Source organism: Meriones unguiculatus, chromosome 5 (genome assembly GCF_030254825.1).
Source record: "Meriones unguiculatus strain TT.TT164.6M chromosome 5, Bangor_MerUng_6.1, whole genome shotgun sequence".
In the NCBI taxonomy this organism is placed as follows: Eukaryota; Metazoa; Chordata; class Mammalia; order Rodentia; family Muridae; genus Meriones; species Meriones unguiculatus.
This window is the reverse complement of record NC_083353.1, coordinates 103,631,906-103,647,990: the sequence shown is the minus strand read 5'-3', so window position 1 is coordinate 103,647,990 and position 16,085 is coordinate 103,631,906. Positions and strand designations below refer to the sequence as shown.

Genomic DNA, 16,085 nt, shown 5'->3' with positions numbered 1-16,085 from the left:
GTCATTTTCATGTCACCTTCAGTGCGTGTGAGATAGGCTGTCCTCTCTATTCACAAGGGTGGTGTCGGTGATGAGTATGTAAGGCTAATGAATGAACGGCATTGTCTGTCTTAGAATTCTGTAGAGGATTTCCCTACACTGGGTATTATTTCTCAGGCTAGGTCTTTCTGATGCTCCGAGTCCCTCTGTGAATGGATCACTTTCCCCACAGCAGTCCTGCACCATAGCTCCAGGCCCTCACAACTCCCTAGGTCTCCAACCTTCCCTCCACCCTCCGGCTGGGCTCCTCATTGCAGCTGTCCTAATTCGCTTTCTGTAGCTGTGATAAAAACGACCTGACCAAAAGCAACTTGGGGAGAAAAGGATTTATTTGACTTATACTTCCAGGTCACAATCCATCAATGAGGGAAGTCAGGGAAGAAGCTCAGGGGAAGAGCTTGACATGGAAACCACAGAGAACCACTGTTTCCTGCCTTGTTCTCCAGATTGCTTGCTGGCTCACACTACTTGCTTTTTTTATACAGCCCAGGCCCACCTGCCTAGGGATGGCATTGCCTACAGTGGGCTGGGACCTCCTACGTCAACCACCAATCAAGATGTTCTTTCACAGATGAGCTCATAGGTCAATCTGACCCAGGCAGTTCTTCAGTGGAGGTTCCCTCTTCTCAGGTGACTGTAGCCTATCTTCAGCTGACCATAAAAGCTAACCCGGAAAACTGTTTATACTCACCCCCAATACTGTCTCCTCTACTTCCTCAGCACTGTGGTTGCCCTTGCCTACCAGGGCCTGCCTGCTTTTACCTTCTGTCCACCTGAGTTATACTCATCTTTTCCAAACCCTAACACATTCAGATGTATGCTACCTCTGGGCTGTGAGTCCCCTTGTAGCCTTATAAAAACCTCGTGTCTTCATTGTCTGTGCCTGTTCCCTGGTTGCAGTGTGACTTCTCTGGAGTCAGGTGTGGGCTGATGAGTAATGCTGCACTAGATACGCAGGAAGTGTGTGGCATTGACACCATCACTTCGCCTCTCAGTTCTGTCTGTGAAAACTAGGGCTGATGGTTTTCCTGTGGCTTGTCGACTGAACAGTACTGGGTAGTGTCAGAGACTGAGAGGATAATGCATCTCTGTGTCCCTTATGGTACTGGTGTCCTGAATGCAGCGGGATCTGTGTGTATAGCTGCCTATTCTGTCTACAGGTTAGGGCAGCTGGACAGAAACACTATTGTTATCAGACTTGCAGGTAGGCGGCTGGCTCACCCCATGACAAGCCTCTTGCTGTCATGCTAGGCTCACGGTGGCTCGCTGGTGGTACTCCAGGAGCTGGTAGAAAGGAAGAGTGCTGTGCCTCCCAGCTCTCTCTTCTTCTGGTGTATGCGAAGGAGAGGGGATCTCAGGTCCCAACAATAAATGCCCCATTATTACTAACTGTGACCCTTTATATCCATAGTTCCTGTATCCATGAGTCTGAAGTACCCCCCCTGGAAGACTCATATGCTAACAGCTTGGTCCACCTATGCAGCTTTATTTGATGATATTATTGGGAGGTAGAAGAGGAAGAACCTGATTGCAGGAAGTAGGCCACTAAGGACATGTCTTTGAAAAGTGTCTTGCCCCTAGCTCCTTCCTGTCTATCTTTCTCTGCTACCTGGTTCCAAGAGGTGAGCCATTTTGCTTTGACCTACATTCTTGGTCCATGATGCTTTGCCTCACTACAAACTCCCAGCAGGGAAATCAGCTGAGCACAGATTGAAATCTCTGAAACCATGGACCAAAATTAATTTTTCTTCCTTTAATTTCTCTTAAGCATTTGCTACTGTGACAAAAAGCTAACTAACTAACACATATAGGCTCAACCAACCTTGGGTCAAAATATTTTAAAATATTGTGCATTACATTCACAAATACACTCAGAGTTCTTGCCATTTCCTAAGCACCATGACACAGTATAAGGCCCATTTATACAGCATTGTGTTAGGTGCTATGAGGAATCTCAAGATGATACAGTAGGGAAGAGAATGTGTTGGTTCTTTATAATCACTGCACCATTTTATATAAGACTTGAACATTCATGGAGTTTGGTATCTGGATATGTTTATGAGGGTGTGTCCTGAAGCCATCACTGTAGATACTGTAGGAGGACCACAGCTATTTAGAAACATAGTTTAATCCCCAAATCAGGGCTTTCCATTGTAGCATCAGAGAAATTTTGCTGTCTGAGAACTATGTTTTAGAGTTGGTCTCTGTCAGCATCTTGCTCAGTCTTGATGCTCCCATGGTACTGGTTGAAGCAAAAGAATGGGAAAGTGCTGTGTAGACAGTGAAGGCCGTGGATTCTGCCTGCAAGGCGTGTTGGATCCAAGCATACAGACAGGCTGGAGAGAGAACATGAGGCAGAGCCTGGGGCTTGCTCAACTGTTTCTTAACAAATTGCTTCCAAACTCAATGGCTTCAAACCTACCATGTTATTTGCTTGTGAGTCTGTGGATTGGCAATTTGAGCTAGGGTCAGCTGTAGCCAGTCATGTGGTGGCAGTTTTCTGGATGATTAAGAAAAAGGAACCCAAAGTGAGTGGACCCCAGTACCCAAACTTCTGCCATTAACCCTGGGTCACAAGACAGAAAAAGAAACTCCCTTTTTCCTGAAGGAAAAAGCCTTGCCTAGGCAATGTCTGGCTGTCCATCACAGCCACCTGGGGGCATTGTGGACCTCCTGGACTTCACTGCTACAAGTTTCTATTTAACATCCCTGATATACACATCTTCCTAGCTCCCTTTGTTCCACAGCCCTGGTTTTACAGGCATAGTAACTAAGGAATGAGTAAGGTAGCAAAGAGACTATGCAGTCAGCCTCATTCTTTTCTTTCCTACAGAAAAAGTGGTCCTACAACTAGGGTCCCTGATGAGGGTAATGATGGTTATCAATTCTATCATCTGTTTGTCAGCCTCCCCGCCCCCTCCTCTGAACTCCCATCAGCTGTCCACATTATAGTCTTTCTTTGATCACATATTGACTCGGAAGAAAAGAACACAGAGTGACATTGTGGTCCATGGTACAATCCTTCCATAGAAACAAAAACAAAGCAAACAGCAAACTTCAGCTAGAATTATGTTTAGGTTTTCATTATATTTCTAGGTCATGAGATACAGCTGTTATTTTGGTAACTGACTGGTACTCTGGTTGGCTGCTGGGCCTGCCTTGCAAGCCCAGGCTGCAGGAGGAGCCCTGTTTCTTTGTTGAGAACAGAATGGAGAGGGCTTCAGGTATCCACACCAAGCAACAGCCAGTGACCGAAAGACACTGAAACCAGAGTAATGAATATGCTATACCTTATACAAATTGATTTGGTTGTGTGCCAAGCTTGGGGGTATGAAATCTACTCTGGGTCTTCAGGAAATACTTGTAATGATGCCTCTCTCGTGAGGGCAATGCTCAAGTTTGGGGTAGGGGAGAAGGCCTCTGTACTTGAGTTCTAGTCCCAGCTCTACCCAGGCTCTCTGTGTATCTTTCTTTTTATTTTACTTGTGTAATATGTGTGTGTGTGTGTGTGTGTGTGTGTGTTTGTGTGACGGTACATGTGTATGTGCATGCACACGTGGGTGTACACACATAGAGGCCAGAAAACAGCCTCAGGTATTGATCCTCGGGCACCGTCCACTTTTTTTTTTTTTTTTTTTTTAAATACAGACTCTTTCACTAGTCTGGAACTCACCAAGGAGGCTACGCTGGCCAGCCAGAGAGCACCTTGTATCTTCTAGAATAACATTTAAATACAACTCTCATAGTTTTTACTTGCTATTAGAGCCTCTAGTTCACTTAATACTTTTCTTTAAATTGTCCAAATCCAGCCCCCCTCTCTCTCTTTTTTTTTAATTCTCCCCATCCTAATTAATTAGTAGAAAAGCAGCCAATGCACCAGCAAAAACACAGACTTTAGAGGCCCTGTCTAAAGCCCTGTCAGGAGAGCCCCTGATTGCTCTTCCCAGGAACACATGGTTATTTCCAGGTCCTCATCTAGAGATGGATGAGGAGCTCAACATCTACAGAGGATATCTCAGGGCCTGGTGAGCGTTAGTGTGTCTTTGTTGAAGAACAAAGCTATGTGTTTTTCCTGCATGGCTCTCTATCTGTTCTCTCTCCTCCAGTCTCCCTAGCCACTGGGCCAGCTTGAGCCCTGAGAATGTTGTGCCTGAGAAAGTGCCACCACCTTCTCTTTCCTCCCCTCCTCCAGGCCAGCTGTCTGTCACACACATGGCAGCCTTCCCTGGAAGACATTCCCTTTTAAAAAGTGTGTGTGTGTGTGTTGGGGCCTGGCAGGGGAAACGGCTCAGTGGTTAAGTGCCTGCTATGCAAGCTTGAGTATCAGAGTAATGTAATGCTTGGGTGAATGTGGTGGCCCACCTGTTTATTCCAGTGTCAGAAGGTGGAAACAGGATCACCAGAGCAAGCTTGCTCTGGGTTTGATTAAGAGTCCTTGCCTCATTGAATAAATGGAGTAGTGAGGGAGGATGATTGCTAATATCAACCTCAGGCTTCCACATGCAAATATGTATATACATACATGCACACCACACATACAAATGAAAAAAAAAACAAAACAGGCTTCTTTTTTTTTTTTTAAGTTTTGAAATTGGCAATATAGATTCTTCATAAACAACAAAAAGCCAGCAATAACTAAACTGATTGCAGAAAGAGGCGTAGCAGGAAGTCTTCCGTTGCATTCCCTGGCTCTCCCCCTGCCCCCACACCAACTCAGTCACTAGGTTACAGCGTCTTGTTACTGGCGTCTCCTTCCAGGGCTATTTTTTTCAAGACAGTGCACATGTCCAAGATGCCTCACACACCCAGTTCCCATGAGTGGGGGCTGCTGCCCCTGCCCGCTGCCTCTTCCCACAGTCATGGCTTTTTCTCCTCCTGCGTGAAGTACTGACTCGCTTTTGTTCTCACCACGATCTTTGGAAGGAGGAAGCATCATTACCACAATATTATGGTGAACAGTTGATCTGAGGCATTGAGGGGTCAGGTAGTCAGCTCAGAGTCACCCAGCTGGGGAGTGGCTGACCCTGTGACAGAGTCCCTAGGCTCAAGCACCTACCCATGAGCTTCTGAAGGAAATATATTAACTGGTTGTATAAATATATGGCAAATAGAGTTGTCCCCGAGTAATTACAGGGGATTGGTTCCAGGACCCCCACAGATACCAAAATCTAAGAACATTTAATTCCTTATAGAAAAAAAAAAAACCCACAATATTTGCATAGAACCTACACACACCTCCATAACTTTCAAATCCTCTTGCTTATGTATGATGCCCAGTGTAACGTATACACTACACAAACAGTTGCCGTGTTCTATTCTTTAGGGGATAGCAACAAGGAAAACATCTGTCCATGTTGAGAAGGAGTGCAAACAGTTTCTGAATGTGTTTGATCTGCAGTGGGTTGATCATGGGGAGTGGAAACCTAGGTACAGAGAGCCAATTGGACTTCCATGGGCAGCCTTTGGAAGAGAGCATGTGGGCAGCAGAATTTAGCCCGGTGTCCAAGAAGCGTTCTGTAACTGCCACAGAAGTCAGCCTCACACCGTTGCTGGGCGGCTGCAGCCAGAGACTAGCATTAAAGATGCATCAGTGTCAGATGGTGGCTTTCCCACGTGCACCAAAAGGGTCCTGAGAGCATTGACAGGGGTTCATAGCACACCAGGGACACTGGGAATTATCTTGTTTAATAAACAATTTCTCCACCACATGTGGGGAAGTCCTGACCCTACCTGGTCAACTAGACTGGATTCTTGGTCATTCCATTCCATGAAATGAAAAGACTGGAGTTAGGGCATTTGGAGGTTTGTGTTTGTTTGTTTGCATTTCTGCCTTCATGCCACGCTGCCCACGAGGGAGCATTTGGTGAGTGGATCTAGACTCAGAGGTAGCTCTGCCAGGTTACCATCTGCTAGCTGGCGTGGGGCGTGGGCATGTGTTCATCTGAGGTGAGGTTTCTCTCTGGGTGGCCTTCTCACCTCTTCCTGCTGCCCTGTTTGATGCTTTTTTGGCTATGGATGCGCAGGTTGCTGCTTCTCTGTGTGTGGATGATGAAATGTGGCTAGACACTGAGGAGAACTCCTCTGTGGGGATCTGACACGGTGTGAGGGAATGTGAGAAGTGAGGTTGCCTGATGAAATCTTGGAGCATCAGAAAGTCGATAGAGATGAGATGGCATTTGACAGAGCAGGAGGGGGAGGGGCAGCAGCAGCAAGAAACAGCAGGGAGGCAGCTGCTGGTGTGTGGGCGGAGCCTGCTGCTCACCAGTCAGCATTATTCTTCCCTCAGCTTGGTCACTTGGGATCATGACTGATGTGGGTAGCTGGGACCTAGAAGGGGAGGAAATCTTTGGGGACTCATTTATTATCAAGGGACAGGAATCAACTGCAGACAGCGTTTCAGTGTTTTGTGGTGCTGTAACTTAAGTGTCTGAGACTAGGTGATTTATTTAAAAGTACATGCTAATTTGGTGTGAGGTTATGGGATCCGGGAGGTCCCTGAGCATGGCATTGGCACCTAGTAAGTGCTCTCATTGCTGTGCTATCTGTGGCAGAAAACAGGAGGCCAAGAAAGAGCCACCACAGACAGCAAGAGGAACCTGAATCTGGTTTATAACAAATTCACACTTGCAGTAACCAACCTACTCCAGCAATAGCCACAGTAATCAGCTCTCAGCACGACTACATCAGGAGCTAATGTTCTAACGCCTGAACTTTGGAGGACTCATTCACGCCACAGCAACAATTATGTGAACATGAGCATCTGTTGGTGGCTCAGGCGAATCTGGATCCAGGGACTTGCCTATCACATCATGGTCCATCTCACCAGCACAGTGTGTACTCTGAGGGCAGAGGCTCTCTCTGCTATCTATACTATAATATTTTGAGGACATCAGGTATAATCCTGTAACAAAGCTGCTTGACAAATATTTAATCACTGTGAAGTGGTAGCCTTCCTTCCCCCTCCAATATACTCACTAGCTCTAAGGCAGGAGAACTTTGCCTCAGTCCTCCTTCCTTTCTTCTTTCTTTCTCTACTTCCTTATTTTCTCTTTTCCACCCATCCACCCATCCACCCATCCACCATCCACTCATCCATCCATCCATCCATCCATCCATCCATATGTAATCTCATTCACTGGGAATCCATCTCTACCCATTTATCCTTCCTTCCTTCTAACTGGCATCTAGCTTCTTCTTTTGATTTTGTTTTCCCGTGTGAGCTTCTCCTATCAAGTTTGCCTCCTCTTGACTTCCTACTCTCCTCCTGATACCACAGTGCCACTCTCAGTATTTCAAATAAGGTCCCCAGGGTAGCATCTAATTGGTCTGACTTAGATCATTAGCCCCCACAATCATGACCAGATTGAAATTATGTTTACCAATTGGCCAGGCCTGGGTTTCATGGCCACTGCCAGTATTGGAGGTCATGTCAGTTTCCCATGAACTCTATGGACTGAGAATAATAGAGGGGAATTTTGGGGGTTTCCTCAAAATCAGGAAGCTGTTCCTGGAGGACTAGATGATCCTAGGCAGAGAAAAACAACGGATGTCCACTGAGGGGATAGCAGGGTGAGGAGGGGGAGGATAAGGCAGTGGCTTTGATGACCAGTCACCTGATATTTTTCTATGCATCAGCTCTTTCTCAGCCCTGCTCAGCACCTGCTGCTGCTGGGCTAATGATTCTTTGTCTAGAACACCCAATGCATGCCCCCCTCCGACCCCCACCTTGTTCATAGACAGCAGCAACTCTTTCTTCAAGGCTTGGTGTAGCTATCACTACCCAGGAACCCTTTCTGTAGTTCCCATAATCCCACATCACAGCTCTGACTACACCCTGCAATAGTAGCTAGTAAAATTGTTCATATCTCAACCACTGTGTACATTCTGTTAGACTTTATATGTCTTATAACCTGTAGTAGGTCCTTGTATATAACCTAATGTAGTACCAGGAACATAAGAAATATCTAATGACTCAGGTACAGCTACTCCTTATTGCCAAATGATGCCATTAAATCAAAGGCAGTAGAACTAACTGTATATTCTCCATTTTCCTTCTTTTCTCTCTCATTCATCCTTTTCCCTTCCACTTCTCACCCATTATCCTTCCACTCACCTTTCCCCCTACCCTTCTATTCAACCATATTCATCTAATCTACCCATTTACACATTCACACAGGCATACAGATATACAGTGACACCTGATGGCAATCTGTCTGTAAAGGGAAAGAGGCAAGGTCCTACCTTGGATTTTGCATTCTAGTCAGGACAAGATAGTCTAGAGACATGCAAATGAGCAAATGAAAACAGAGATCAAGTACTACAGTGATCATAAGTCACTTCAGTGGGTGATCAAACAAATTGTGGAACTTCCTTTCTTTCTTGGATGTCTTTGTAGTGGCTCATCCCAGGAGTTCACTCACACTCAAAGGCTGCAGGCAGAGGTCACTGTGCCTGGTGTTGGCCCTATCTGGGGATCAAAGGACAACTAGACTGCATCTTTGAGAAGATGTTTCCTGGCAGCTGATCCTCTTGATGCCCTATAAAGTATGCCTCCTTATGGATGCTGTTGACTTCCAAGTTCTCTGATTTAAATAAGGGTCATTTGCATTTAAATAAGAGTCTGAAGAATTTCCACCATTTCCTTCCTTCAGGATCTGGACTTTTGGAAAGCTGTGAAAGGCATGTGGATATGGCAAAAGACAGCATGATTACCAGAAAAGGCCAGGTCCAGGGGTCAAAAGACCCAGCCGCCGGTCTCAGTGTCTTTGAGTGAGAAATTAATACATCAAGATTTTTACAGGACCTCCTGGCCTTTACATTCTGAGAGCACAGGAATCCAGGGATAGTGTCCCAACTTGCGTGCCCCTCCGAGGTTGTTCCCTAGAACCCCATGCTGGGTACCAAGTGAGTTGGAGGCCTCTGGACCACACGTACACATATGCCCTACCCTAGTGTACAGCTGCTGATGGCCAATCACTTTGCATCTCCTGTTTATAAAGTGCCTTTACCTCCCCCTGTCTGAGCATCACCAGGAGGGCATGAAGACACATCCTTTCCATATTAGCCTAGGATGCCGTACAACTCTAAGTTCTTCTGAAGCCCCATGAGCCTGAGGATCCTGCCATCCCTTTGCATGGTAGAGAAAGCTGTAGGTAGAGGGAGCTGCTACCATGTGCCCATTAGACTCCACAGTGGGGTCAGCCGTCTTTGAACCTTAACTCCAGCGGTACTAGTGTTTTTGACCTCAAGGAAGCTGATGGAAGTGTTTTTAGGTCCTCACCTATAATCAGAGATAAAAAAGTGCCTTTCTCTTTTTTTTTGGGGGGGGGGGTAAGAAATAGTGTGGTGTATGCAGTGCTTAGATCAAGGCTCAGCATGTAGAAGATGCTCAATAAACCTTAACTGCCACTGCTGGGTTTTTTTTGTTTGTTTGTTTGGTTTGGTTTTTGGTTTTGGTTTTTCAAGACAGGGTTTCTCTGTGAAGCCTTGGCTGTCCTGGACTAGCTTTGTAGACCAACCTGGCCTCAAACTCAAGAGATCTTCTTGCCCCTGCCTCCCCAAGTGCTGGGCTTACAGGCATGCACCGCGCTCGGTTTGACATTGCTATTTTAATTGCCTCCAAGAGTGTGCTAAGGATAGTTTGAAATGCTCCTTCAATAGAAGCAGATAATAGCAAGGTGTTTGTAAACTTTGAAGTACCAGGTAAGTTTAAATACAACTCAGCATGTCTCAGTTGGCAACATCAAGCAGACTCTTCTAGGTTATTGAAGTGAAGTCTTTCCCTGCTGCCATCTGTGTTTCAGGTCCAGTTGGCTCTGGGTATCTGTCAGTTCTGTATCTGTGGAAATATTCAGAAAAAAAAATGTCTATACTGAGCATGAACAGACTCTCTCCATAATTATTCTCAGAATAGTATAGCACGTCTCCTTACATAATAACATTTACATTCTATTAAATATTGTAAGTGACCTAGAGATGACTTAAAGTATACAGAAACACATACTGAGACTTTGTGCAGTTATGGCACTGTTTATATAAGAGACTTGAGCATTTGCAGATTTTGGAATCCGTGGGGCGGTCTGAGAACCAACCCTTCATGAATGCCAAAGGATAACTGTAATTAAATAAAGGCAACAATTGAGGGTTCTGGTATAAATAAACTCATTTCAGAGAGGCCTCCAAATACACTCCTTGGTGGCAGCTGTCTGCTGTGTCACCCTGTGCAACTGAACTCACTGTAATCTTTGGGACTCGCAGTCAATGGGATCACAAGCAATTGGGTCCCGGGTTCTCAGGGCTCTCTTTATGCATGGGAATTTTAGAACAATCCAAGAAGGATTCTGGGAATTTTGGCTTATAGGGCACAGGAGGAACATTGTGTGGCTCAAGAAGAGTGAGTGAAAAAAAAAACATGAGGTAATAGTGGGGGTGGGGGAAGAAACTGAGGCAGAGGACAACATGGGAAGTGGGAACACGCAGCTGGGACTCATCCCTGGCACAGTTAGATGGTTGCATGTGCGGGTGTTTGAACAGAAGATCTAGCGCAGTGCTTCTTCCCAGTGCTGTGGCCCTGTGTGTAGTACAGTTCCTCGTGTTGTGGTGAAATAAAATTATTTCATTGCTACTTCCTAACTGTGATTTTGCTACTGTTACGAACCATAATGCAAATATCCAATATGCAGGGTAGCTGATATGTGACCGCCGTGACAGGGTTGTCTGACTCCAAAGGAGTTGTGACCCATAGCTTGAGAACTGCTGATCTAGACACATATAGAAATGCCTCCTCCGCCCCTATGAACTGCCCAGTGAGGGTGATAGGTTGCTGCTGAGGTAAGCAGACCTGGAAAGCTGAAGTAGAAAAGTCAATGTAGCAGTCATCACTGAACCCAAGACGGGTTTGTGTCTAGATAGAAGCAGCAGCAGCAGCAGCAGCAGCATCGTGACAGCAAAGCCACAGAGCTGAGTGCCTCTGAGCATAGAGGGACGTGGGCGCACCAAAGGGGAAATTAGGAATCCCAAGAAGTCTGAAGTAGGTATGTCCAGCTCTTGGCTGCATGCTCTTGTCATCGACCACGGCCTACAGACCGGTGGGAACTAGACTTCTTTGCTCACCTGAAAAGCTGCAGTCATGTGTTCCGACCACTAGATGTCAAGCACGCACAGTACTTTCTGGGCATGGGGTTTGCAGAGTTTACCGGAGCTGGCATACCGAAGCGGGGTGAGCTCAGTGAGCAGTGGGCTTTTGTAGCTACGGGGGAAACTGCAAGTAAGCCATGTGGTGGGCTTCAGAGAAGAGTCTCTGTCAAGATCTGAGTGGAAGCGCCGACTGTGTGTCTCATTCATAGGACTCTTTGCAAGTCTGGAAATGTTTCAGGATGAAACTTCAGACTCAGAATTTCCCCTGTTAGAATCATATCCTGTTTTGTTATAGAAGCTGAGTAGCAGAGTACAATTTGCTTTGTTGAAATTCTTTATATTGCCAAGGTTGAGTGTATTCCAGGGACCACAAAGTATCTATTAGCTTATGTAACAGGGCCACTTGCGGAGCCCATTTTAAGGGCCCTTCCCCTGACTTGGGGCTAGGGATGAGGAAGGGTCACAGCTAGTAGGACTATAGAGGATAGCCAACATAGGCCCAGCTCACCTGTGGGCTGTAGTGGCTCTTCATAATTTTCTGTTTACTAGCTCATGCTTGACACTTAGTAGAGCCTCAGTGATGTGATAATGATAACAAAGAGGAGGGTGATGATGATGATGTCACTCATGACAGAGCCAGCACACCCGAGGAGCACCTTCATTTCCAGGGAAATCTGTGCAAAGGTAAAGAAATTAAGGTGAAAGTGTGATGGGAAGGAAGACAGTTATGTGGAACTTGGGGTGGAGCCCAGAACCACAGGATGTACCATGCTGAGCCATAACAGGCTATTGGTTTCTTGTACGCATGTGTCGCCAGGTTATGAAAACATACCACATGTACCACGCAGAGAGCATCAGTGCAGAAAGCAAGCTGAAGGAGGCTGAGAAGCAGGAGGAGAAACAGTTCAACAAGTCAGGAGACCTCAGCATGAACCTGCTCCGGCATGAGGACAGGCCCCAGCGCCGCAGCTCTGTGAAGAAGATTGAGAAGATGAAGGAGAAGGTGAGTGGGAGAAATGGGGCAAGGCACGACGAGGAGAGCCGTGTGCTCAGCTACTGAGCATGAAAGATAAAGGGCCCTGCCTAAGCTCCATTTCTGCTGCTGTGAACTCTGACAGAAAGCCACTTATGGAGAAGAGCTTACCTTCACTCACACATGCAGGTTTACAGTATATGACAGCAGGGTCACCCAGGGGGCAGGCACTGAAAGTGGCTGGACATATCACATCCACAGGCAAGCGCAGAGAAAAGTGAACACACGCTCACTCGATTGCTTGCTTGCTCATGGCAAGCCAACTCTACTCATTTAACAAAGTTCAGGACCCAGCCAGAGAAATGGTGTCACCCACACTCAGGGTGGGTTTTCCCATCCCACTTCACTCAACTAAGACAATCTCCTACAGGCACGCTCAGAGTCCATCTCAGTGTAGACAATTCCTCATCGAGACTCTCTTCCAGAATTCTTTTCATCAAGTAGTTCTAGGTTGTCAGGTTAACATTTAAAGCTGTCATGGGCCTGTTGTGAAGTTGCTGTGGCCACGTCAAAGACAGAGCTTCAGAATGGGTGCTGCAAGGCCTTTTTGTAGGCGTGGTGAAGAGAGCTCAAGATATGGAGCCTGGGGTTTGTTTGTTTACTTGTATATGTTGGGATGCAAGTGTGTGCACATTTGTATGCAGGTGTGCTCCTCACCTGTCTGTGGACATAGACCGGAGGTTGACATCCAAGTATCTTCCTTCCTCCATTGCTCTCTGCCTTGGTCTTTGCAACAGGGCCTGTTTCTGAAGCTGTCACTGGCCAACCATCAAGCCCCCAGGAGTCTCCTAGCTCCACCCCTCCCCCAACTCTGGGGTTACAGCCCTGAGTTCAATTTTCACATGGGTGCTAGGGATCCAAACCCGTCCTTCTGCATACCCAGCTACCACTTTACCCACTGAGCCCTCTCCCCGGCCGGCTGCTGAGCTGGGGTTTTAAATGCTACGTTAACACTTCTCCCTGAGCTTCAGTTTTCAAATCTGATAAATAAGTCTCGCTGCTCATGTTGGCGCTGATAAATTGATAGTGGCCGCCCAGAGTGCTCTGTTGAGGGTTCTGAAGCTTTATCAGGCTTAGCTGAAAGGTGCTGAGATCAGTTCAGGGTGTCTGCTATGGCCAGGGAGTTTTGAAGGGCAGGACTCATCTGTGGCTTTTAACTCTCCTTTCTTCTTCGAAGGCTATCATCTTCTTACTGAATTCTCTATGTTCATCTCTTCCCCACTAGCAGGAAACATTCGTGGAGCTCTTCTATCTGCCAGCCACTGCGTCAGATGTATATCTGCTCGTCTATGGGTCTAATTCTATAGGATCCTTAGCTCTAGACATTATAGACTGGGTGGGAACAAAACCCAGTGAACCTGGGTGAACTGGGAAGCACATAAAAGTGTGTGTGTGTGTGTGTGTGTGTGTGTGTGTGTGTGTGTGTGTGGTGTCCTGTTATAATTTTTGAAAGTGAGGAAAACCCAAAATCTAGACAAAGACTTAATACCAAAATGGGCAAGGAGTTTGAATAGGTATTTCTTTTCTTATTTATGTCTATGGGTGTTTTGTCAGCATGTATACAAATGTCCCACTTGTATACCTAGTGCCCTCAGTGACTAGAAGAAGGTTCAGATCCCCTGGGACTGGAATTATAGACAGTTGTGAACTACCATGTGGGTGCTGGGATGAAACTTGGATCCTCTAGAAGAGCAAGCAGTGCTCTTAAATTCTGAGCCATCTCTCCAGCCTCTGAATTGACGATTCTTAAGAACCTCTCTAGGTGGTCCATACATACAGAGCAATCTGCTCAGCATTATTAAGGATGAAGGAAGTACAAACAAAAACAACAGCACAATAGGGCCTCACAGCCACTACAAGGACCAAGATAAAAAGGCTGGCAGGAAGGAGCAGGGATGAGGCTGTGGAAACAGGGAAATCTTGCGCTGCTGTAAGGTGTAGGTTGTGTATGTGAGCAGTTCTGTCACTGTGGGAAACCATCTAGCTGCTCTTTAGATATTGGATACATGCAGACCAGGCTGCTACCATGTGACTCCATAGTGCCTCTCCTGCATGGCTGCCCCAGAAGCACGAAAATATGTTTGTATAAAACTTGTATGTGAATGCTCACAGTAGTAATATTCATGGTAGCCAAAAGATGAAAACAACTTGAATGGTCAACTGCTAATGAACATAACTCAGTCATGAAGAGGAGGGAAGTCCTGATGTATGCCACAATGTCGATGAACACCAAAGACCTTATGCTAAGTAAGAGAAACCAGACACAAGAGGCCATAATTATAACTTATGTAAAATGTCCAGAATAGACACACCAATGGACACAGGAAGTCGTTTGTTGGTATTCCGGGTCTGAGAAAGGAGTATGACAAGTGACTGCTTATTGGTACAAGATTTCTCTCTAGAGGGAAAGCCTGGGTGGAAAGATACTGGCTGGGATTTTAGAGGCTCATTCCTAGTGTAGTCATATGCTAATTAGCCACTTGGCTCCTGGACAAGCCACTTTTTTTTCAGCTCTCATTTCCTTACCTATAAATAGATGAGTTCAGCTAAGATGCCATGACTGTCCTCTTCAATTATAAAATAAAGTCAATCCAAGAAAACAGTCTCAAGGTCATGATGGGTCCCTAGATGGGGTCAGAGTGTCCAGACTCTCTACAGTCTGGCTGGCACGGGATGTGAGTTCCAGGACACATATGCTGAATGGTCCCAGAGTAAGAGGAACTAGGAACAAGTCAGAGGAGGTGACTGAGGAGAATTACAAGGCTGGCAGTGGGTTGGTATACTGCAAAGCAAGATTTCATGTGGCATGAGGAATGAGAAAGAGCAGCTAGCTGAAGAAAGATAGCATGGTTTTGTTTTGTTTTGTTTTGTTTTTTAAAGAGACCCAGCACCAAGACTCATCAGTCTGAAAGGGGCAGGAGCAGTTTGTCCATTGTGTCTACTCTTTCTTGTCTCTTCTGGGCTGGCCCTGCATAAAATCTGCTTTGCCAAAATTCTGGGTGCTCTGCCCTACTCCTGCTTTCATTCAGACCCAGACTCTCTCCCTTCTTTTCTACTTCTCTCTTTCCTCCTTTTTCCCTTTTCTTAAAAATGACCTAAAACTTGCCTTAGTTGGTTGGTTTTGGGTGCAACAGATCTACTGCCCAGTTCACTTTCTTGTCTGGGTACTAATAATCATCAAATAAAGAGCTTCTGAATGTACAGAGGAGAGCAAGGGGAGAGGAGAAGAGATGCAAAGGATGCAGGTCAGACAAGGCCAAGGAGGATGGACAAAGAAGTTGGGTGAGAGAAGGGGAGTAGACAGAGAGATGGGGCTGGAGTGGTGACTGGAAGCCAACCCTTAGAAGACTGCTGTGCCACTGAAAACACTGGAAGCCCATGAAGGGTACTGCGGGTGGGGTTCCTTATCTGCTCCCCTCTGGTAGATACCAATGGAAGGGCTGCTGTGTGACAAATGAAGTGTATTGCTGCGTTCAGGGTCCAACAGCACTCCCTTGGCACAGAAGCATCCCATAGCTGAGAGGTAGGACTCACTGTCAGATGGTTTCACATGGGGATCATAGATCCTCCCGCTGGCTGGCTGGGCACTAATGTCTCTCTCCTCCCTCCAGAGGCAGGCCAAGTATTCTGAGAACAAGCTCAAGTGCACGAAGGCCCGCAATGACTACCTGCTGAATCTGGCAGCCACCAACGCAGCTATCAGCAAATACTACATCCATGATGTCTCTGATCTCATTGATGTGAGCAACCTGGGTATCCTGGGGCTGGGTGAGGGCTACATGCAGGCCACGGCATCTCACCAGCTAGAGCGAGTCTGGGGCTAGGTGTGAACATATCCAGGCTGCTGCATCTCATGAGCTGGCGGGGAGATGGGACT

The 16,085-nt window shown here is 46.4% G+C and overlaps 1 protein-coding gene across 3 annotated transcripts in view; it reads left to right on the top strand.

Annotated features, from left to right (window-relative positions):
* Srgap3 (SLIT-ROBO Rho GTPase activating protein 3) overlaps positions 1 to 16,085 on the top strand; it is a 228,228-nt gene that overhangs the window by 158,255 nt on the left and 53,888 nt on the right. For all 3 annotated transcript variants that reach the window (XM_060383893.1, XM_060383892.1, XM_060383894.1), the window contains exons 5-6: positions 11,993 to 12,178; positions 15,820 to 15,948. In XM_060383893.1, the coding sequence (XP_060239876.1) occupies positions 11,993 to 12,178; positions 15,820 to 15,948 (315 nt within the window). The remainder of the gene's footprint in view (positions 1 to 11,992; positions 12,179 to 15,819; positions 15,949 to 16,085) is intronic.